The 21,849-nt window shown below is 60.1% G+C and overlaps 2 protein-coding genes across 4 annotated transcripts in view; one reads left to right on the top strand and one right to left on the bottom strand.

Moving 5' to 3' along the window:
* UAP1L1 (UDP-N-acetylglucosamine pyrophosphorylase 1 like 1) overlaps positions 1-5,371 on the bottom strand; it is a 6,625-nt gene extending 1,254 nt beyond the window's left edge. For 2 of the 3 annotated variants that reach the window (XM_049632115.1, XM_049632123.1), the window contains exons 1-9: positions 5,041-5,371; positions 4,157-4,361; positions 3,780-3,955; positions 3,300-3,472; positions 3,004-3,197; positions 2,390-2,530; positions 1,627-1,812; positions 982-1,048; positions 115-528 (exon numbers count right to left, since the gene is read on the bottom strand). In XM_049632115.1, coding sequence (XP_049488072.1) covers positions 445-528; positions 982-1,048; positions 1,627-1,812; positions 2,390-2,530; positions 3,004-3,197; positions 3,300-3,472; positions 3,780-3,955; positions 4,157-4,361; positions 5,041-5,329 — 1,515 coding nt within the window. In that variant the 5' untranslated portion in view covers positions 5,330-5,371 and the 3' untranslated portion in view covers positions 115-444. Of the gene's footprint in view, positions 1-114; positions 529-715; positions 1,049-1,626; positions 1,813-2,389; positions 2,531-3,003; positions 3,198-3,299; positions 3,473-3,779; positions 3,956-4,156; positions 4,362-5,040 lie in introns of those variants that run through there. The other variant, XM_049632109.1, reaches the window with a different exon arrangement.
* Positions 5,372-9,836: 4,465 nt separating this feature from the next.
* On the top strand, positions 9,837-14,809 carry SAPCD2 (suppressor APC domain containing 2). Its single transcript, XM_049632065.1, has 6 exons — positions 9,837-10,422; positions 12,829-12,941; positions 13,588-13,734; positions 14,092-14,199; positions 14,314-14,436; positions 14,510-14,809. The coding sequence occupies exons 1-6, from the start codon at positions 9,837-9,839 to the stop codon at positions 14,636-14,638; spliced, it is 1,206 nt and encodes a 401-aa protein (XP_049488022.1). The 3' UTR covers positions 14,639-14,809.
* The last annotated feature ends 7,040 nt before the right edge of the window (positions 14,810-21,849 follow it).

The raw sequence follows: 21,849 nt of genomic DNA, 5'->3' as shown, positions 1-21,849 counted from the left end.
GGGTGGGTGAGGGTAGGTGGTGGGCACTGGGGGGCTGGAGGGCTAGGCCGCGACACCCCCCCCCCCCGCCATGCCAGGTACTTGGTCAGCTGCAAGAGAGGGAGGGAGCAGCACCTTTGGTAGGTCACCCTGCGGGGGACGGACACCGTCCCCTCCTCTCGCCTCGTCCGTCCGTGGGTCTGCAGAAAAGCTGGGGTGGCCGGCGCTCCCCGCCGGGCGGATCTGCGCGTAGGGCTTGAGGTGCCGCCGTCCTCACGTACGTCTCCGTTCCGACAGAGGCAGGCCTGCTGCCCTCCCCGAGGACGCCGCACCTCTGCCTCTCGCCCAGACCTCACAGCCAGGAGCACGGCCAAAGAGCCCTGTTTGGTCACTTGTGTCCCCGGGAACGATGACGGGAGCGGCGCCACCCCTCAGGACCCCGGGGTTGGCAGGCCAGAGAGCAAGTCAGGGCTGCAGAGCCCTGGCCCGGTTCTCATCCAGGATCAGCGGGGATGGGAACTCCCGGCCTTGCAGATACACCTCCAGAGCCTGGAAACAAGGACGTCATTATGTCCACACGTTCACCTCTGTCCCCAGGTGGGGTCCATATTCTGCCTTGAGCCCGTGTGGGGTAGGGCCAGACTCGCTCCCGGCACTAAGGGTCGGATGCCACTTGCAGACCCAGGCCCTCTTGAGCCCAGATCTTCTCAAAGGGTCCACGCCATCATTCCTTCCTTGCAAGGCTCCCACAAAGCCTGGCTGGAACCCTAGCCTCTGGCCTCACCTGATATCCTCCTGGCCTCTCCTGGTCCTTGGAGGCCTCCTGATGCCTCACCCACCCTACGTCCTAGAAGGTCCTCTGTATCTGAAGAACTATTTGTCTCATCAGTAACGTCAGGCAGAGCTGTGACTTTCCGCCCCAGCATCCACCACTCCCCAGCCCTCCTCCCGATCATGCATCCCTACCCCAGAAAAGACCTGAACGAGCCAGTCAACTCTCACCTCTCCAGAGTAGGATACCAAAGGCGAGATCTCACAGATGGCAGGAGGCTCTCCGCTGCTGGGCAAGCTGTGGGAGCCCATGTGTCAGCACCTGCTCCAGGGTGTGTGCCCTGGGGCTGGCCTTGCCTGGTCCAGCTCCCATAGATCTTTTCTCAGCACCACTCCCTTCCTTCCACGGCACCCCCAGAGCCCTCGGCAAACTGCCCCCGACTTGAGTGATCAGCTCTGATCTGGGCTGGAAGACACCCCTCAGCCCTGCAGGTACCCCGCACAGGTCCCCCTGGGCAGCGCGATTTAGGTGGTGGCTCTGTCGTTTCCTTTTCCAGTCCCGGAACGTGACCTGCATTGCTGTTTTCTACACATCATGCCTAGGTCTTGGATTCAGAGCTTACAGATGAGTCAGGAAGGCTGGCAGCCACTCACCTTCCCCGAGGCCCTGAGCAGACCTTGAGGAGTTGGGCTCAAAGCTGCAGGCAGTCACTGTATGGCTGGGCCGGGTGCGTGGCCACCCATACTCAGCGTGGTGCTGGAGCCCAAGCTCCCAGCGCAGCTCAGACAGCAGTGGAGCCGGCAAGGGCCTGGGGTGGGGAGCTGGACCCTGACACCCTTGTCCTCTGAAAGGAGCATGCTGACGGGCACACTCACCTGGGCAGCTCAGGGAGCCGCGCCCCACACGCGTCCAGAAAGTGGGCCCCTGCCTGCAGGGCCCAGCGGTAATGCTGCAGGAGCAGGGCACACCGAGTCGTGGTGGGGTTGTCGCTAGCAGCCGAGGCAGCATTCTTCAGAGGAGAAAACTCCTCCTCCCGAGACACTTCGAAGGCCACGAAGTTCCTGTGCGGACGACAGCTGGTGACCAGATGTCCTGACCCAGAGGCCCCGGTCCTGGGCAGGCAAAGCCTGCACCGGGCTCACGATGACTGAATGATGGTCTGTTCCACACAGGAGGCCCCACAGTCACTGCATGTGTCTTTGTTTCTGAGATCCCTGGAGCTGCCTGATTCCCTCCCCCCCCCACCCCATTTCCACCTGCCAAACCCACAGACCCTGAGACCCCAGATTGAGGGCCAAGTCCCCTGGGAGTCCCCCAGCCACCGGCCCGGGAACAGCCTCCTAACCCCGGCCAGGAGCAGACGGAAGGCTCAGGAGTGGCAGGGGTGGCCCCCAAAGCACAGCCCCAAGACTGCAACCGCTCCAGAGGTCACCATGCTCACACTGCAGGGGCAGTGTGAGCCCCCTTCTCCTGCCCCCTTCTCCTGGAGCCCGCCTACAGCCCCTAGCCCCCCACTGCAAAGGTGCACCCCCACTGTCCCCCACAAGCCTCCGCTTCCCAGCCCAACTAGGTCTCAGAACCCACCACCAAAACAAGGAGAGGAGAGAAAGAAAAAAATAAACGACTTTTGCCACTAACTTAGCGAACGGGAACACATCAAACACAAACTTCTCCATCTTTATCCCGTTTGGTTTTAGCGGCTTTACCAGATTTCCCTCCTCATCCACGTACGGGACCTTCTTCACAGCCACGTGTGGCTTCAGCAAGGGCTCAAACTCACTTGGGGGTGGGGGGGAGACAGGAGAACAAAAGAAGGAAAGACACGGTTCAGACGGGACACCCCTGGGAGCCCCCTCCCCACCTCTCTGCACACCTGGCCAGGCAGGATGGGCCGACAGACGGACACCGCAGGGCACAGGAGCCCCGGGAGTGAGCCCTGTCTCTGGAAGGACACAGGCACCCTCTTACGCTCCCCAGCCCGCGAGAGAGACTGGCACCACTGGCCACATCCCCCCCCCCAGGTGAAATGGCAGCTGGCAAGTCGCAGGGCAGAGGTGGGGCCTGGGGCCACAGCCACCGTGTGGGGAGGAAGAGCAGGCCAACCGGGCCCCAGAGCCTCATACCGGCTGCTAGAGGTCTGGTGGCGTCGGCCGACTTAAATGCACCCCAACCCAGGCAGGCCCCTGACCGCAGCCCCACTGGGCTCAGGCCAGCCTCCCTGGCCAGCACCCTTGGCCACCTGCTGAGCACACCTGACGACAGCCCGGAGGAAGCCTCGAGTGAAAAAGTGGTTGCAGATGTTGCCCAGGTGGTAGAGGAGGCTCCCATCGGGCCCGCGAAGCCGTGCGGTCTCGGGGCTGATCTCGCTGTACTCCACCACCTGAGGGACTCCGTCCACCTGGCACACCACCCCCACGGGCTCCTCCGGGGACGCCTTTGCCACCACCTGCAGCCGGGGCAGAGACGGGAAAGGCTGGCGGGGGCGGGGCCGGGGGCGGGGCCGGGGCGGGGCGAGTCAGGCAGCCGGGCAGTGGGCGGGGAGGCTCACCTTGGCCCCACAGTCTGCGCCGCGCAGCACGCAAAAGCCGATGAAGACAGGGTCAGCCAGCCGCACGAGAATGTTGTCCACACAGTACACGTGCACAAACTCCACTCCCCGACGCTCCATGTCCTCTAGAATCTGGTGGTCCGACAGTGCGCGGTACAGCCCTCCGTTGCCATCTGCCAAGGGAGAGAGGGACCAGTCCCCGGGGCTTCAGCCATCCAGTCCAGAGCCTGCTGGAGGCAGGAGAGGCCCCTGGGGCTGGACCTTGTACCTGAGGCAGCTCTGTGTCACTATCCAAGTAGCCCTATGGCTGTGTCATGCGACACATGGGAATCAAGGCCCAGAGAGAGGAGGCCAGTCGCCCAGGACCACACAGCCTTCTAGCATAACGTTCTGGCCTGGCCGCCCGCAGCCCTCCTGACCTCCGATTAGCTCCTTGTTCTAGAGCAGGCAGCGCTTCCCTGACTCAGGGGCGGGACATACCTGGGGCCATGGCAACCTTGTCTTTCTTCTCCAGGATGGCCCTGCCATCAAAGGTCACAGCAGGCAGCATGCGCTGCTCAAACATGATCACGTTGTTGGGGTCCAGGTGGAAGAAGTCGTGCTCCTTGAAGAACCTGGCGGTGGGCTCCAGCGTGAACTCACTTGTCATGATGTACCTGCGAGGAGAGGCAGGGCTGAGCAGGCCCTTGGAAGGGCCCGGCCGCTCGGGGATCCAGGGCTCCCGTAGGGGCTGGCCTCAGAGTCCGGGCTGGGGCTGGGCGTTGGGGGTTGGGACTCGAGTCTTGGTGTGGGGCAGGGCTGATGCTGCGTGGGCAGGGGGATCATTCTGGGGACAAGGCGAGGAGGGAAAGGCACACCAGGGTATGGCGCACTGGGTCCCGCTGCGCTCGCTGGCCAGCTGCTCCACCCGCCGAATCCGTTCTGCCTGCAGCTGGTACAGGCTCTTCCGGCTGGGCAGCCCCACCTGATACATGCCCTTGGGGTAGGTCACGCCTAGGCGCGTGCCCTGCCCACCAGCCAGCAGCAGCACAGCCACCTTGCTCAGGGCGATCTGGTGGAAACCTGGGGGCAGAGGGTGCCGTGAGGGGACTCCTGGGACCTGCCATATAACCACCCCCTCACTTCAGAGCAAGCCAGACGTGTGCCCAGGGCTCTAAAACTTCTGAGAGCCACAGAACAGAGATCTCCAAATAACGTTCCGACTTCACGTGGGCCAGGGCCCCATCCAAATCTGACCTTGTCCAGACCCATCAGAGGTCCTGATGATGTCCTCCAGGGCTTATTCCCAGCCTGGGTCCTTCAGAGGGAACACCAGGTCAGACTGGTCAGAGCAGTCTGGTGGGGGCCCTGGGCAGGCTTCCCTCCAGGAGCACCTGCCTCACCCGTAAGGCCAAGAAGCCAAGAGTGCACCCGGGGCCAGCGCGGTTGTGAAACGGAGCGTGTACAAATGTGCAAGGGGTTCCCTGCTGTCAGTACGCTTGTGGCCCGGGGCCGCTGACCATCCAGGTGTGCGCCCGCACAAAGCACTCGCTCGAGGGGGAAGCCGCCTGAGGGCGGCTGCCCCCTTCGCAGCTTTTGGAGCCCTACACCTGAGTCGCGAGCTGGTGTGCGAACGGAGACCCCACAAAGGAACGAGGCGCGCCAAACTCCTCCAAGTACAAGCTCTCCTGTCACCCCACTTTGGGCAAGGCCCCCTGCGCCGGCCAGGCCCACCCCGACCGGGGACCCCCGCCCCGCCTACCTTCCTCCTCCCAGAGCCGCCGCGTCTCAGGGTCGCACCGGCTCGCGCTGCCCACGCGCTCAGGGGGCAGGGGCCGCAGGCGCGCGGCCAGGCCGGGCTCCGGGCCCGGGGGGCACGCGCGGGCCGCAGCCGCGCGCTGGCAGTGCTCGCGCAGCGCCTCGGGCTCCAGCGCCTCCAGCTCGGCCAGGAGCGCGGCGCGCGGCCCCGGAGCCAGCTCGGCGCAGAAGCGCAGCAGGTGTTCCTGGCCCGCGCGCTGCAGCCGGGCGCGCACGTCCCGCTCCGAAGCCATGTCGCCGCGGTCGGCCGCGTCGGCACTCGTGACTCGCGCGCTCCTACCGGCGTCACGGGACCCGGCGGGCGGTGGCGACCCCCGGAGGGGCGGGGGCCAGGGCGCCACGCCCCCGACCCCGCCTCCGAGTGCCCCCTCCCTCCTCCGGCCCCGCCCCTCCTCCAGGGGCCGCCTTCCCTCTCCCGCCCGACTCCGCCCCTATCCGCTCGGCGCCGGACGCTGAGGGGCCGAGTCAGAGGGCTAGCGACGCCCGAGGCGTGGGGGCCCGGGGGCCCCCGAGTCGGGAAACCCCTGATCCCCGGCGCGTGAGGGCGGACGTCAGTTCTAACGTACCCCCCTCTGGACCCCACAGCCCTGAGGGTCAGGGCACCCGACGTGGAGACTGTGTTCGCCTTGACCAAGACCCCTGGCGTCTGGGCTGGGGAGGATAGAGTCGGATCGTCTGTAGGGTCGGCTGTCTGGATGCCGCCAAGGCCTCCCAAGAGGGCCACCCAGCACCCGCGGGGGGCTTCCTCCTTCACACCCTTCGTCCTTCGCATTGCCACGTAACCAGAACCGCTCAGGTTCGCCCTTCGCCCTGCCGTATTATCTTAACTATGACTTTAAAATATTTTCCTATTATTAAAATAGAGATCTTGATGTCTATAAACTCCCTTGTGAAAAATAATAATGAGAGTAGCTTGGGCCATTTGGGGACAAAGCTTCCAGAAAAAAAGTTTTTATTAAATTTTAAAGTAAAACAAATTCAAATGGCATTTGGGGACCCGAAATGAGAAGTGACCTCTCCTCCAGACCTGCCCCAGCTAACCCCTGTTAAGGCTGTTACATCCACACGACTCCTGAAACAGAATGCTACGGGCACCAGTGACAGTCACAGCAAAGTTTATTACAATGAGAGGCAAGGCCGACGGATCTGGACCAACACTCTTGATAAGAGTGCGCCGGAACGGCGGGGATTCAGAGTTTTTATAGCCTATCACATCGTTTTATCATTACCTGGGAACAGAACAAAGAAACAATTTTCAGATGAGTTAGAAACAGTTGCCTAATGAGGTGTTTATTTTAGACTTTCTGCCTCTAAGTTGCAACCAGTGGATCTCCTTGACCCTGCCTCTGATGCTCTTTTCTTTGAACTTTTGTTTCCTTAATTGGTGAAGCCTAATTTACAAGAGTATGAGGCTGTTATTTTTCAAGCTAAGAGTTAGCCCTACACTACAATTTAACCCTTACAAGGCAATTGTGTCTCCGTGCAGGCAGGTTCTGTACATAGAAACTCCCACATGTTCCTTTCTTGGGTTAGGAAGGAGAGCTTCACAGCCCCCTGGGGGTGCACTCTAAATTCTGGTGGACTTTTCAAGGATGGCCTTAGGCCTGCCTCAGGACCTTTGCACTCGCTGTTCCTCCTACCTGGACCACTCTTTCCCAGAGACTTCCTGCCACACTCTGCCAGGTCTCTGCTCCTGTGTCACCTCCTTGGGGAGACCATCCCAGCTCATGTTGGCTCAGACAGCACCTTCCCATCCATCTCTGTTCCTTCCTGCCTTTCTGTGTTCTTTGCTGCCCGACTCCCCTCAGAAAGGAAACTCCACAACAGCTGGATGTAGTTTGGTTCACTGCTGTGCCCCCTCACTCTAGATGAATGCCCAGCACACAGGAGGAAGTCAAGAAATGTTTGTTGGGTGAATGAGTGTTGAATCCCACATCTAGCACAGTGACTGGGCCACAGCAAGTGTTCAGAGAGTGCTCTCTGAATGAATGAATGAATGAATGAATGAATGGTCTGCTCCAATAGTTTGTGGCAGTTGAAGGGCAGTTTGGGGCAGATGTTGGAGGTGTGCATGGGAGGTAAGGAACCAAGGAGCAGAGTAGGTCCCACACCCCAGGCCAGAGTCTAGGGGAACCCTTACCCCCTGCACATGTGCCCTTGAAGGCAGTGTCACGTGAACTCGGGGCTCATCTCAGTCAGAGTGACCCCCAAATCTCACTTCAAGGTGGGGGTGGGGCTGAGATCGGGAGGGTTTGGACAATTGAGGCTGTGTAGCCAGAGGCACCTAAAGCGCCAGAAGAAGGAGAGCTGACCCACCCGGGCAGACAGGTGGGAGTGCCAGCGAGGCAGGGGTGTACAGCCTCCTGGACCACCTGCCAAAGGCAGGCTTTTGGCCGAGGTCCCTGGTGGTTACTGCAGGAATAGAGACCAGAGAATCGCCAGAACTGGGCAGCTACCTGTCCTTGACTCCATGCTGCGTTAGGCAGGGGACAAAGGGGCCCAGTCCCCCTGTCCACCTCCAAGGAGCTCCAAGCTGGCACAGTGAGAACATAATCACAACGGGGATGGGCCCCTCAAAAAGTACAGGGGCCACAGGGGACCCGCCTGGCTCGGGGCTCTGGGAAGCCCTCCGGGGGAGACAGCAACACTGAAAGGTACAGAGCTAGGAAAGTGTCGGGCCAGGCTAGAGAGGAGGAAGCGGTCAGAATTCAGGACAGGAAGTACACGAGGGCCACGCCTTAGTCCCACACCCAGAGCTGGGACAGACTCCAGTTTTTTCTGTACCTTCCTCCAGTGCCTAGCCAGAGAAGCCCACCGGGAGGCCGGCAGGCCAAAGGCCAGTGGGGACTTCCTCCTCCATGGCTCCTGATACGCTGAGCAGGCCTTGCTTTCTCTGCACGGTGGACTCAGGCTCACAGTGGCCCTGGCCTGGGTGCTGCTGGCCACGCTGTCCTGCTGTCCTGAGGTGTAGCAGCATCGCTTGCTGCCGCTGGCCGCTGGCCTCCACATCCACACAACACCCCACCACCACCACCACGGAGCTGTCCCTGGGCCTCCCCATCCCACCCAAGGGTGGCGTTTCCACTGTGACCTCCAGGATGAGGCTTCCCATGTGCTGGTCACCCACTAAGACTCCACTGTGGGCCAGGCTGAAGCCCGGCCTTGGGGTGGACCTGTCCTGCTTCCAGAAAGCACAGGGAAGGACCCATGGGGAGAGAAACACAAGAGCTAGGAGAAAGCAGCCTTATGCTTTGAAGGTCAGGACATCTAACCAGACTTCCAAGGGCGGGTCAGGTACCTGAGTGGGGTTTCAAAGGACGCACAGTGATTGGCCAGGAGCAGACAGGGAAACATGTTCCTGGCGGGACAGCTACCATGTGCAAGGGCCCAGAGGTGAGAGAATGCTGGGCACCCTAAGGATGGGGGATGGGGCAGGGTGTGCTGGAAGGAGAGGAGGAGGGAGAGGCGAACTACAGGAAAAGCGGCCTGAATGCTGTTCTGGGACTCTGGCTAGTCCTGTCCCCGAAGGGGAAGGCTGGGATGAGCTAGGCTCCACGGGGAAACTCCAGGCTCACAGCTTTCTAGGTGCTTCCAAAATTCCTTACCATAAAGGAGCCTCAACTCTGGGGCGTGTGAAAGGTAATAAAGGAAGGCCACATTTACAACGGAGTCAGGAAGCCCTGACAGGGGGGCTCTCATGAACAGGGCACCTGTCCCAGCGGACCGCACGTCCTGGACAGGAAGAAAGTCACCTTACCGCCCTAGCAAGACGAAGTTCTCTTCTGGATGAGACCGCAGGCTAAGCCCCGGCCCCCTCCCAGACTGACCAGACAGAATGACCGGATGCTGGCTGGAAATGAAGCAGGGCCGCTGGGGACACAGGGCTGCCTGGCCCGGAGCGCCTGGGGAACCGCTGGAGGAAGGGTCCAGCCAGGGGAAGAGGCTGGAGCAGAGGAGAGCTGGTCACCAGATGGGGATCTGGGGACACAGGAAAAAGTGGCTTTGTCCTGCAGTAGGCAGGAAAGGCCAGGCTATCCCCAGGGACAAGGGGAGGAGCCGGCAGCAGTGTGGACAGACAGGCCTCTGTAAGGGGAAGCGTCCTGCTGGCTGGAGCCCAGTCCTCTTGGGACTCTCCGGGCAAATGGGCCCCAGAGTCGAGGTGCCTGGGCCCGGGGACCCTCAGCGAAGAGTCCCCAGGGGAGTCAGACAGGGAAGGTGACTCCCAGAGGAGGTGTGCTCCCCATCCTTACCCCACGAGGCCACCTGGGGACAGGTTTTCGTAGGGCGCCAGGCCCCGCCCCTCCGAGAGGGCTGAGCCGCCGCGAGAGGGGGAGGGGGAGGAGAAAGGGGTCCGCTCGGGGCTCCGCCCGCCACCCGCGAGGCCCGAAGGAGGCCGAGTCGGGACCCCGCCCCCAGGCTAGTACCCGTGTCTCGGCGCACCCCCGGCCCCTCCCCGCACGGCGGCGGGAGCGCGCGGGGCGGGGCGGGGCCCTCGGCGGAAAAAATCAAACCGGGCTGGCGGCCTCTCAGCCAATCCGGGAGCAGACGGGCCAGCTTCGGCCAATGGCTGCCGCGAATGCTAATGAGCGCTGACGCCACGGGAAGGGTCCATTCAAAAAGTCGCAGCTATTGTCGCGCCGGGTTGCGCGCGCCGGCCGGGCCCCGCCGTCGGGCCCCGGGGGGACGGAGCGCGGACGCCGTGGGGACCGAGCCCGGGACGGAGCCCGGCGGCGGCAGCCCATGGCCGGAGCCGCGATGGCCGAGCCGGGCCACGGGCCGCCCGCCGCGCCCGCGCCCGGCACTGAGGGGCTGCCGCGCGCCTTCCTGCAGAGCCTGCGCACGCTGTTCGACATCCTGGACGACCGGCGGCGCGGCTGCGTGCACCTGCGCGAGATCGAGTCCCGCTGGCAGGGCGCCGACGCGCGCGAGCTGCCCCGCGGCGTGCTCGAGGGCTTGCGCCAGGTGGCCCCGGCCAGCGGCTACCTGACCTTCGAGCGCTTCGTGGCCGGCCTGCGCACCTCGCTGCTGAGCGCCGACGGCGGCCCGCGGGGCCAGGCGCGCGCCCCGGCCCGGGGAGGCTGCCCGGCGCGGCCCGGGGGCCAGCCGCCGCCGCCGCCGCGCCTGGTGTTCGCGCCGGCCGACGAGCCGCGGACGGTCCTGGAGAGGAAGCCCCTGCCCCTGGGCGCGCGGCCCCCGCCAGCCGTCCCCGGCGGCGCGGCCCGGAGCCTAGAGAAGCTGTGCGGACCCGCAGAGGCAGCGCCCGGTCCCGCGGAGCCCGAGCGGCCCCAGGGCGCGGCGCTGGAGCGGAGCCCGAGCGCGGACGCTGGTGAGTGCGGGGCGGCCCCCAGCCCCGCCTCGTAGCCGCCCCCCGCCGAACCCCCGCGACCGGCGCCTCAGGCCAGAGCCGCAGAGGCGCTGCGGCGCTTCTCCTACCGCGGGGGCCGGTAAGCGCCTGGAGGGAAAGCGGCCTCCTGGGTTCCCGGTGTGCTCAGGGGCCAGCCCCTCCCCCTCCACAGCGGGAGGCTGTCGTAGGGCCCGGGGGCTGGTGGAGGACGCCGCCAACTCCACCAGGAAGCCACTGTACGGGCCTGAGCTGAGCACTGAGGACCCCTGCCCTACACCTGGGGACACTTAGACCCTCAGTCGTATCCGTGGTAACTGCCTAGGCAGAGTTTTCCTCTCGTGCAGAGGAGACAGGGGCCCAGGCTGGGCGGGGCCCTCGCTGCCTTTTTGGGTTCTCAGTCCGGCAGCTCCGCTCAGACGGCTGGGCTTGCTGCCTCCACCACTGAGGCCAGGGCCCCCCGAGGTGGCCCCGAAGGACCTGGCCTGGTTGCCAGGAAGAGCGAAGCGGTGGGTGAGTCTCCAGCCCAATCTTCAAGCCTGCAGGGGCGACACCAGGGAGAGACCCAGGTGCAGCCACTGTGGATGGATGGCGGGCTGCTTGCCTAGCTTCCGGTCCAGTTGGCAGTGCTGGGAGATGGCTGAATGGCTCCCCTGTGCGCCCCCCCCCCCCCAGTGTCTTCCCTGGAAATAGCACCTGCATTATGGCTGGGGGCAGGGTCCAGACCCCTCAGCCCATTCAGCCTGCACCTGTGCACCACCTGGTGCAGGCCTTCCGCCCCCCCCACCCCCACCCCATGGCCGCTGCCAGCCCTTTCTATGCCTTCACTGCTCTGCCAGCTTCATTGGACCTCCACCCCAGCCTTGCCCATGTCCCCCAGCCCCATGACTGGTGCTTGGAGCCACAGTGGCTCCTGGCCTCCTTGGTGCAGCCGTCCAGAAGCCCACCCCAGGCTGGGGGCTCCCCCTGCTCCTCACTGCCCAGCCACTCTGTCCCTGTGGTATGGGCAGGCAGGGGGCACTTCTGAGTGCAGGGCTAGTGCCGTCCCTGTGGCTGCATGTAGTTGAAAATCAGCCATGGGACTGGGGTTTGGAGGCCTCAGACCTGCAGTCCTGCTCTGTCCTGGTGCCTGACACCACAGAGCAGCTTTAGTCTCAGGCCAGGCTCTCACTGTCCCCTTTTCCAGGCAGGGACCCAGACGAGAGGCATGGCATGTTTTGGCACTCCAAGCCCCCCCAGATTTCCAGGAAGAGAAAGCCCTCCTACTCACAGAGCCCCCCGCTCCAGAGATCCAGGGGCCCCTTCCCTATCCCCTGCTGGAGCTCAGTGCACCCAGGCCTGCCCTGGCCCCCGTGGTGCAAGCTGCTAGCTCAGGCCCAGATGGGGACAGACAGGGCTGCGTCCGCCTGCTGGTCCCTCTGAACATCCAGCGTGCTGTCGTCTGGGAATCTGGGAGCTGCCCCCACACCGAGCCCGGGGGTTCTGAGGTTCCATGCTCTCTAGCCTCCCTCTGCTGTATCTTCTGTGCCAGCCATGCAGCATGGGCAGGTTGGGACGTGAACTCTGGGCTGGCTCGGAGCCTGTCTGCCAGGGCCGGCTGGAGGCCTGCAGAGACCTGGTGCCAGCCCCGTGGACATGTTCCCTCCTTGCACCACCGCCCCCAGTGCAGGGGGCAGAGCCTGTGAGGCTGAGCCTGGTGTGGGGGAATAGGCCCCGGGGGCCAGGAGGGTGACCTTCTCCACACCCGCACCCTACTCTGCCTCGCGGGTTGCCCGGCACGCGCTCCCCATCCCCCGGGGAAGGCAGCTGGCCCCGATGGCTTTTCAGCCCCAAGCACACTCAGCTGCACACACTTCACCTGCACGGACTCCCATCACCCCTGAAGGCCCCGGCAGACCAGGAGGGAGAAGCAGGGCCGGCCAGAGGCCTGCTCCCTCCCCCTGTACTTAGCAGCCCATGAGCCCCTGCAGTGTACTCGAAGCACCCTGGGCAGCGGGAGTGCTGAGAAGAACCGGGTAAAGCCCCTGCCCCAGGGCGCTCGTGCTGGGACGTGTGTGGGCGCGCACGTTTGTGTTGTGTGTACAGACATGCAGCCTCAGCGGTCACACGGCCTTTACCAAGGGAGGGGTGAGGGGAGCTGGTGGGGATGGGGTGGGGAGCCAGCCGCCAGCCAGACACAGAGGCAAGGTGTGTGCTGCGCTGGGCCGTTGCCCATGCCTCCCAGGATGGGTTGAGATGGGGAGGGCCCGTGCAGAGGCTCTGAGTTGCCCATGACCCCAGAGAGACGTAGGCCTGGACACCCAGCTGTGCACCGCCAGGCTTGGGGTGGGGGACGTTGAGCTTCACTAGGCAGGCCTGGAAGTGACCCAGGTCCTTGCCCCTCTGCGGCAGGTGCAGTGGCCTGCAGGGCCCGGGAGCTAGGCATGGGCGATGCCCATCGGGCCCCCCGTGCCCGAGGGGAACGTCGGAGGCACACCATCACCAACGGCGTGGACTGTGACCTGGTGAGTGAGGGCTCTGGGGGATTCTCCACCTTGCCTGGGATAGGACTTGGCCCCCACACTTGGTCTCCTGGACCACCCCTCTGCCTGGGAGGTGGCAGTCAGGCCGGGGTTCTGGGGGACCTATGGCTGGAATGTGAGTTAATTACATACATCTGTCTCCGTGTCTGGGTTTGAATCCACTGGAGACGTGGCTCTAGACCACACGAAGAAGTCCTTTAGGGAGAAAGCAGCCTCCGTGCACCATGCAGTGGGCACGGCCCCTCCCCAGAACTGCCCCTGCACCAGCCGGCTTCACGAGGCTGTCCTTTGCCAAAACTGAGCCCGGCTCCCCCGCTGCGTGCTCGCCATTTGCTCCAAAGGAAGCTGCTGAGCTCGGGGGTGTCGCCTGCGTTCCTGTGGGGGAAGCCTGCGTGGAGGGGCTGGGAGAGGACAGCCCGCCCGCAGGGGGACAAACGGGGTGGTGCTTCCCAACACGGGCACGCGTAGGACTCACGTACAGGCGCGTGCGCCGGCAGATCTGTGCTGGCGCCGCTGGCCTGCGCGGGCGCGCGTCCGAGTTGCGGGGCGCGCGCCGTGCGTGCGTGCGTGTGTGTGTGTGTGTGTGTGTGCGCGCGCCATTCACACGTGTGCGTTGGCGCACATGCAGCTGAAGCAGCTGAAGGAGCTGGAGCAGGAAAAGGAGGTGCTGCTCCAGGGTCTGGAGATGATGGCTCGGGGCCGCGACTGGTACCAGCAACAGCTGCAGCGCGTGCAGGAGCGCCAGCGCCGCCTGGGCCGGAGCAGGGCCAGCACCGTGAGTAACGCCGCCCGGGACCGGGCTGTCCCCGTCCCCAGGCAGGGTGACCCCCCCTGCACCTGCAGGAACCACCCACCTAACCCCAGGCACCCCCAGGTAGGCACGGGATGCCCTATTCCCGGACACATCAGCCGTCCCTCCTCCCAGGGTGCTGGGACCCCCACCCCCGACACACACACACACACACACACACACACACACACACCGTGATGTCCCCCACCGGCAACACCCGTAGGCTCCCTCTCGGCTCAAGCAGTAATTTGGGGAGACAAGAGTGCCACCTGTGAGGGCTCTTCTCGAGGCACGGTGGCTGGTCCTGCTCTCTGACCTTCCCCTTTTCTGCTTTCCTCTCAGGACCTTGGGACTGAGGGGAACCCCCTCCCGCTGGGCCGGCTGCTGCCCAAGGTCCAGGAGGTAGCCCGGTGCCTGGGGGAACTGTTGGCCGCAGCCTGTGCTGGCAGGGTGAGTGCGCCCCCCCCAGACCACCCAGCGCCCACCTAGGGCCCGTGCCCATCTTGGTGCCACCCCTCACCCTTGTCCTGGAGGCTAGGCCTGCCTGACTGTGCCCTCCCGTAGGCTCTGCCCTCATTGTCCTCGGGGGCCCCGTGCCCAGCCCTGGCCCCCACCTCACCGTCAGCCCCAGGCTGGCAGCAGCAGACCATCCTCATGCTGAAAGAGCAGAACCGGCTCCTCACGCAGGTGAGGTGCGGGGAGGGGCGCAGGGTGGGGGCTGGAGGCCCGGGGTGCCCTGACCGACCTCCCACCCGTCCAGGAGGTGACCGACAAGAGTGAGCGCATCACGCAGCTGGAGCAGGAGAAATCTGCCCTCATCAAGCAGCTGTTTGAGGCGCGCGCCCTCGGCCAGCAGGATGCTGGGCCCTTGGACTCCACCTTCATCTAGCCGGCCAGGGGCGCGGGCGCGGGCACGGGCGCGGGGCTCTTAGGACCTGGCCCGGCAGTCAGCCTGGGCAGGTGCCTCCTTGAGCCCCACTTAGGCTAAAGATCACCTGACTGGCCTGGACACGGGTTTCTTCCTCTCTTCCAGTCGGGGCTCCCCCAGAGCGCCCCCCCCCACCCCCAGCCCAGGTGGGGCCAGCAGGCAGGCTGTGCCCCGGAATGCCTTGTGGCTCCAGATACGGACTCGGTCCCGGCCTGGGGGGCTAAACCGGGGCGGGACTTCATTGTGCTGTCACAGCCTGAAGCTGCTCCAGCGGCTGTCAGTGGTCAGCGGGGGACGACTCCTCGTGTTTCCCAGGTCTCCGGCAGCCCTGGGCAGCCCGGCTTTGTGGCAGGCCTGTCCTCTCTGACCCGGGGTCTCGGGAAAAGATAGTGGTTTCCCCTGGGCTGCACTTCCGACCACAGCCAGCAGAGGGGCCTCACACACAGTAGCCAAGAGCTGCCTCGGAGCCGCCGCTGGGGGTTTCCTCCCGGGTCTGAGTCAGGGTCCCCGAGGGGGGCAGGAACACCTGGGGGCCTAATGGGTGATTGGGCGCAGGAGCCCCAGGTCTAGGGGCTGGCTGTCCTTCAGCCGGGAGCACGTGGAGGAGAAAAGGGGTGGTTTCTAGTAGTGGGGTCTGCCTGTGTCTGGTTTTGGGGGAGAGTGACCAGAGTTCATGCCTGGGCTGAGGCTGGCCTGCTTGCCCCTCCTCACAGATCCCAGACCCTAAAACAACTCGGGTCAGCTGTCACTCCTCCTTGCCAAAACTAGGCCCCACGGAGCAACCTGTGACCCAGGCTCAGGGCCTTGGGCCCGCCAGACACCCCAGCCAGGGCAGGACGTGGTCACCAGGGTTGCTCTGGTGTGCCCCTGTCCCGGGGAGGGCCCTGTCCCCAGGAGTGATGTCCGCATGGGCCTCCCGGATGTGCCCCAGGGTTCCTCATCGGCCAAGCGCCCCCACCAGGACCTACCCCACATGATTCGGGGCTGGACAGTCAGCTCCCACCTCCGGTCTTTGCAAATGCTCCTCTGTCTCCTGGAACACCCTACCCCTGCTTCACCCTGCTTGCTCCTACCCAGCCCTCCAGGATGGAGTGAAGGACTGCCCAGAGGCCAGAACAGTGAAGGTGGCAGCCTCTGGGGGGGTGGGCTCGGCAGCGGTGACCTCTGGGGCGTCCGCCACGCCCGGGGGTTCTGCGTTCCCTGTGCTGCCTTCACGTGACTCGGGGGGCAGGAGGTGGCGCGGTGTCCGCCCCAGGCGTCTTCTACTGGGAGACCTTCCACAGAGCGTGCCCCTCCAGCTGAGGGAGATGTGGAGTCGGCAGGCAACTCGGATAGAAACCCCTCGTCCTTGGGGCTCGGTGTGGGGTGAACAAACGTGTCCTCTCTGCAGTCTGAAGTCAGGGTACCTGTGGGGCGCTAGAGGCCTCAGGGGAGAATTTTAAGCGGTCCTAGTCTGCTGGCAGAAGCCAAACCCTGCTCGGCAAAGCGCCGGTGACATTTGGGGCCAAGTAAGTGTTGACGGGGGAGGGGCTGTCCCCTCCTGTGTGACGCTGACCGCCCCGACTGCTGTCCACGCACTCGGTTCTGACAACCAAAATATCTCAAGACGTGCCAAGGCGTGGTGGCGGCAGAGACGCTGTCCCTGCTTGAGGATCCTGTCCCAGAGGAGACCATAACTTCACTTGGTCTTAAGGGGTTCACGGAGGTCAAGTTCCAAGGAAAATGAGCATCTCCAAGTTAGATTTTTTTGCAAACACTGTGAGGAGCGTCCACGACGAGCCAGCAGAAACCACCGATTCTGCAGACGGTCAGACAGTGGAGCGATCAGAGAATATAAGATAATTTTTATTCGTCTAAAGAAAGAAATAAAAAGGATTCTTGAAAATATGAACAAGAAAGAGTCCTCATACTTTCTTATTCTGTGAAAGTATAGTCTATAAAGGTGAGCAGTAAAGCCTAAAAAAAGAAACTTAAAAATAAAAATTGAAATTTAAAACTCAAGTGGACTAAACTTGAGATGAAAATGCTAGTGAAAAACGAGCTTAGGAAATGATCCAGAACGCAGCCCAGAGACTCAGACCGGAAGCACAAATGAGAGGGGGCGTCCTGGAGGGCAGAGGGAGAGGGTCACCCATCTGGTTGCGTTTCCTAAGAGAGGACGAGGAAGGAGGCACGTATATGAAGATAAACTAGCTTAAAGTTTCCCAGAGTTGTCTGAAAACCTCAATCCTCAGGTCCAGAAATCCCAACAACTGCCAGCCAGGCTGATGGGAAGAAACGCACATTTCCTCCTACAGGATCACGAAGGAGCTGAGATGAAACCAGTGGCCTCCAGGGGAAGTGCCATCAGAGTTGGAGGGTGGCGGCTTTGATGGCCAAGGCGTAAACTCGCTGCCCTCCAAGGCCAGACCCAGAGAAACTCAAGGATGAGGGCAAAATAAAAACACTTCAGGAATAGTTGAAAGTTTACCACCGATAGGACTTCACTAAAGGGCAATCTGGAGGAAGGACTTCAGAAAAAAGGCAGAAGTCAAGAAGGAACCCTAAATAAGGATGAGTTCTCTCCTGCCGCAGAACAAATTAGCTTCAAGCTCAGTGGTTTAAAGCAATAGTTATTGTCATTTTCTAAATGTTTGCTTAGCATGAGAGGAGAAGGGGGGAGAGAGAGAGAGAAGCCCAAGCAGGCCCCGCACTGCCAGCGCACAGCCCGACGCGGGGCTTGAACTCACGATGAACCGTGAGATCGTGACCTGAGCTGAAACCACGAGTCGGACTCTTAACTGACGCCCCCAAATCTATAGTTCCTTTCTTGCCGTTTCTGTGGGTGAGGGGCTCAGGAGCAGTTGCACTGGCCAGTTCTGGCTTGGAGCCTTCTGGGCCGCCGTCTCCGACGGGCCCGCTTCCAAGAAGGCGCCCTCGTGGGCTGTTGGCGGCGCACCTCCGGGCTCATCGCCTCCAGCGCCCTCACATCGCTGCAGCTGCACCGGAGCGGAGACCCAGGAGAAGCAACAGTGAGGGAGCCACGTGCCCGTGAGGACCTGGGCTCCGGAGTCCTGAGTCACACCCTCGCTTCACTTCACTTTGTTCGCTAGAAGCCCGTCCTCAGTCCGGTCCTTTCTCAAAGGGGCGGGAGGGGAATCAGGCACCACCTTTTCAAGGAAAGAGAATCAGATAATCTGTGCGCATTCGACAGTGCTTGAGTTGTTCGTAAGAAGGGACAAGACACCGCTCTAAATTTTATTTAGTGTGTCTTGAAATAACTGGGAGAGCCAGGGACGACACCTTCCCAAGAAGGGAGGCGCAGGCGGACAGGGTGAGAAGAGGAAAAAAAAGTTCGATCTTTAAGAAAAAGCAAAAAACCCCAAAGCACAATAAGGCGATAGAGCTACATCGGTAATCACAACATAGGTGGATGGATTAAACTCTAATCGTCAGATTGCACTTTTACGAACTCGGATAGCTGTTTTAAGAGACAGACCTAAAATATGGTGTAAAAAAAAAAAAAAAGAAAGAAAGAAAAGCTTGAGTGGTTAATATAAAACAAAACATATTTTAAAGCAAAAGACATTGCTAGTGATGAAGAGAGTCACTAATGATAAAAAGCTTGGGGCGCCTGGGTGGCTCAGTCGTTTGAGCGTCTGACTTTAGCTCAGGTCACGATCTCATGGTCCGTGAGTTCGAGCCCCGCATCGGGCCCTGTGCCGACAGCTCAGAGCCTGGAGCCTGTTTCGGATTCTGTGTCTCCCTCTCTCTGACCCTCCCCCGTTCACGCTCTGTCTCTCTCTGTCTCAAAAAAATAAATACACGTTAAAAAATTAAAAATAATAAAAAGCTTAAATCACCAGGGAAATAGAACAATCCTACACTTACACTCAGTGACGGCTTCAAACCACGTGAACTACAAAAGATTCAGACATCTCATTCAAGATCTGCAGATGGCATGTAAGTACATAAGAAGATGTTCACTGCAAATAGCCATGAGACGCATGCAGATTAAAACAACTACAGTGAGGGCGTCTGGGTGGCTCAGTCGGTCGGGTGTCTGACTTTGTCTCAGGTCATGATCACGAGGTCTGGGAGTTTGAGCCCCGCGTCGGGCTCTGTGCTGACAGCTCGGAGCCCGGAGCCTGCTTCGGATTCTGTGTCTCCCTCTCTCTGCCCCTCCCCTGCTCATGCTTCGTCTTGCTGTCTCTCTCTCCTAAACATTAAACAATAAAGTAAGAAAACAACTACAGTGAGCTGAGCTGTTACACCCCAATCAGAATAGCTCAAACGAAAACTAGTGATAACACCATATGCTGGTGAAGATGTGGAGAAATAATCGCTCGTATGTGATTGGTGGGAGTGCCAAGTGACATAGCCGCTCCGGAAGAGACTTTGGTAGTTCCTTTAAAAACTAAAATTAACATGCGGCACCTGGCTGGCTCAGTGGGTTGAGTGTCTGACTCTTGATTTCAGCTCAGGTCGTGATCCCAGGGCTGTGAAGTTCAGCGTTGGGCTCCGTGCTGAGCACAGAGCCTGCTTCGGATTGTCTCTGTCTCCCTCACCATCTGCCTCTCCCCCACTCATGCTTCCTCTCTCATTTTCAAATAATAATAATAATATAGAATACCATATACGATGGTTTGTTAATTTTATGTGTCAACTTGGCTGGGGTATGGTGCCCACCCGTTGGTCAAACACCTATTTACATGTGGCTGTGAAGGTATGCATTAGATATGTTTAGGATTTACATAAAGCAGATCGCCCTGCATAATGTGGGTGGGCCACATCTAATCAGTTTAAGGCCTTCGACCCTGCAAAGAGGAGACGTTGCATCTGGAGACGCTCTTTGGTCTCAAGACTGCAACACTGACCCTCCCTTGAGTCTCCAGCCAGCTGCCCTGCCCTGCAGACTTCACACTTGCCAGCAATTGCTTTCTTGGGCATTTATCCCAGGACAGCGAAGACGTTTTCATGCAGGAACGTGTGTCCATAACAGCCTTACTGGTAATAGCCCCAAACTAGAAACTACACAAGTGTCTTTCTCTAGGTGATTAACCGAACAGAGTAGATTCACCCACACCCTGGAATACGATTCAGCCATAAAAGGAAGGAGCCATCGCTGCGCTCAACAATGTGGGTGAACTTCAAGGAAGTTGCTGAGTGGTAAAAGCCAATCTCAGAAGGAGAGGTTGTACATGATCTGTTTACACAACAGTTGTGAAGTAACACAATTACAAAGGCTGAGAACTCATGTGGGTGTGGCTAGAAAGGGGTAGCACGGGAGCGTCTCGTGAAGGTCGGTTGAGTTTCTTGGTTGGTGGTACACACGGCTGCGAGTGTGATGAGACTACAGAGAGCCACACGTGTGCACACGCACAGACACGTAAGTGCATGTAAAACGGGGGGGATATGGGGGCGCCTGGGTGGCTCAGGTGGTAAGTGTCCCGATTCCAGCTCAGGTCATGATCTCACGGCTCATGTGTTCAAGCCCCACATTGGGCTTGGTGCTGATGGTGCACAGCCTGCTTGGGATTCTCTCTCTCTCCCTCTCTCTCTGCCCCTTCTGCACATTCTCTCTCAAAATGAATAAATGAATCTTTTAAGAAAAACCCAAAACACAAATAAATGAAATGCCCATCTAGGGCACCGGGGAAAAGGTATAAAGGATTTCTGTGCACATCTGGACCAAATTCTTCTATTAGTTCAAGCTATACATGTATATATGTCAAGACGTGTCAGAGCAGTAAAAAAAAGAATTGATGAACCTACCACCGCAGTTGGAAACTTAATATACATCCCTAATAATTGGTAGGCTGTGGTAGTTTTGCACGCTACTAATAATTTGATGTCATGGGCAGAATTAGATTAACGCAGTAGTCAGTCTTACTAACTGGAGGGCACACATTCTTTTCAGGCACACGTGGAACAGGTGTGACTATTTACGACCACCTGCTGGGGAAAAAGCCAGTCCGACAAATGTCGGAATGTATTTGAAGATGGCTCTCAGACAGACCACGCGCTCTAATCGGGATGCAGGGAAGTTCCAAGTCGACACCAAAAAGGGAACCAGAAAAAGCCCAGACTTCTGGATATTGAAATACACACACCTAAACAGCTCATGTGTCAGATAAGAAAGTACAATGAAAGTGGAAAAAATTGGGGCGCCTGGGTGGCTCAGTCGGTGAAGCGGCCGACTTCAGCTCAGGTCTCGATCTCGCGGTCCGCGAGTTCGAGCCCCGCGTCGGGCCCTGGGCTGATGGCTCAGAGCCTGGAGCCTGCTTCCGATTCTGTGTCTCCCTCTCTCTCTGCCCCTCCCCCGTTCATGCTGTGTCTCTCTCTGTCTCAAAAATAAATAAACGTTAAAAAAAAATTAAAAAAAAAAGAAAGTGGAAAAAATTGACCTAAATGGAAGTGAAAAGAATACAGCAGCCAACATAGACAAGAGGGAGATGTATCCAGACACTTAGATACTTACATCAGGAGAGAATTATACTTAATTTTTAGTGAACATTTACTACATACTTGCTACTTTTCTTGATACTGGGGAACAGACAACCGAAACAGACACAAAAATTCCGCTCACATAATACGCTCAAGGTGGAGTGAAAGAGACGGGAGTACAAACCAGTGAAACAGAAAACAGGCCTCAGAGAGAACATCGCTGAAGGGGAATGCGTGGCTGAGAAGACAGACACCTGGCCAGAGGAGTGATCCCGGGCGGACATAAATGCTAGAAACAACATGACCTGTGCGGCAGGAATTAGGCAGATACTAACAGCTCATGCCTGTCGCTTGAAGTGGATACGTTGCAGGAAAAACTCCCAGCCTGCATGCTCCTACAGGCAAGTTCTCAAGGAACAGATGATGCAAATGCGATGTAACTTTTTCCAGAGGTTTGCGATGCTAATATAACCCTGATGGTCAAACCGACGAGGGACTTCACAGGAAAGGACAAGTACAGTCTAACTCACTGTTAATCTTCAGAATAGAACTGTCACAGGGCGGGGGGTGGGGGAGGGGGTGGGCTTAGCTGGTGGAGCATTTCGGCTCGGGTCATGGTCCCAGGGTTTCTGGGATCAAACCCCGCATTGGGCTCTGTGCTGAGCGTGGAGCCTGCCTGAGATTCTCTCGCTCTGCTGCTCACGAGCTCGCTCTCCAAAAAAAAAAAAAAAAAAAAAAAAAAAAAA

The sequence above is a fragment of the Panthera uncia genome, chromosome D4 (assembly GCF_023721935.1).
Source record: "Panthera uncia isolate 11264 chromosome D4, Puncia_PCG_1.0, whole genome shotgun sequence".
Classification (NCBI taxonomy): Eukaryota; Metazoa; Chordata; class Mammalia; order Carnivora; family Felidae; genus Panthera; species Panthera uncia.
Note: the sequence above shows the minus strand (reverse complement) of the source record. Positions and strands in the feature narration are given on the sequence as shown.

Excerpts from the sequence above, each read along its gene's own strand:
- SAPCD2 (XM_049632065.1), top strand. The coding sequence starts at position 9,837 with ATGGCCGGAGCCGCGATGGCCGAGCCGGGCCACGGGCCGCCCGCCGCG. Across the intron at positions 10,423-12,828 it reads GAGCCCGAGCGCGGACGCTG|GTGCAGTGGCCTGCAGGGCC; the intron begins GTGAGTGCGGGG and ends CCTCTGCGGCAG. Across the intron at positions 14,200-14,313 it reads CCGCAGCCTGTGCTGGCAGG|GCTCTGCCCTCATTGTCCTC; the intron begins GTGAGTGCGCCC and ends GCCCTCCCGTAG.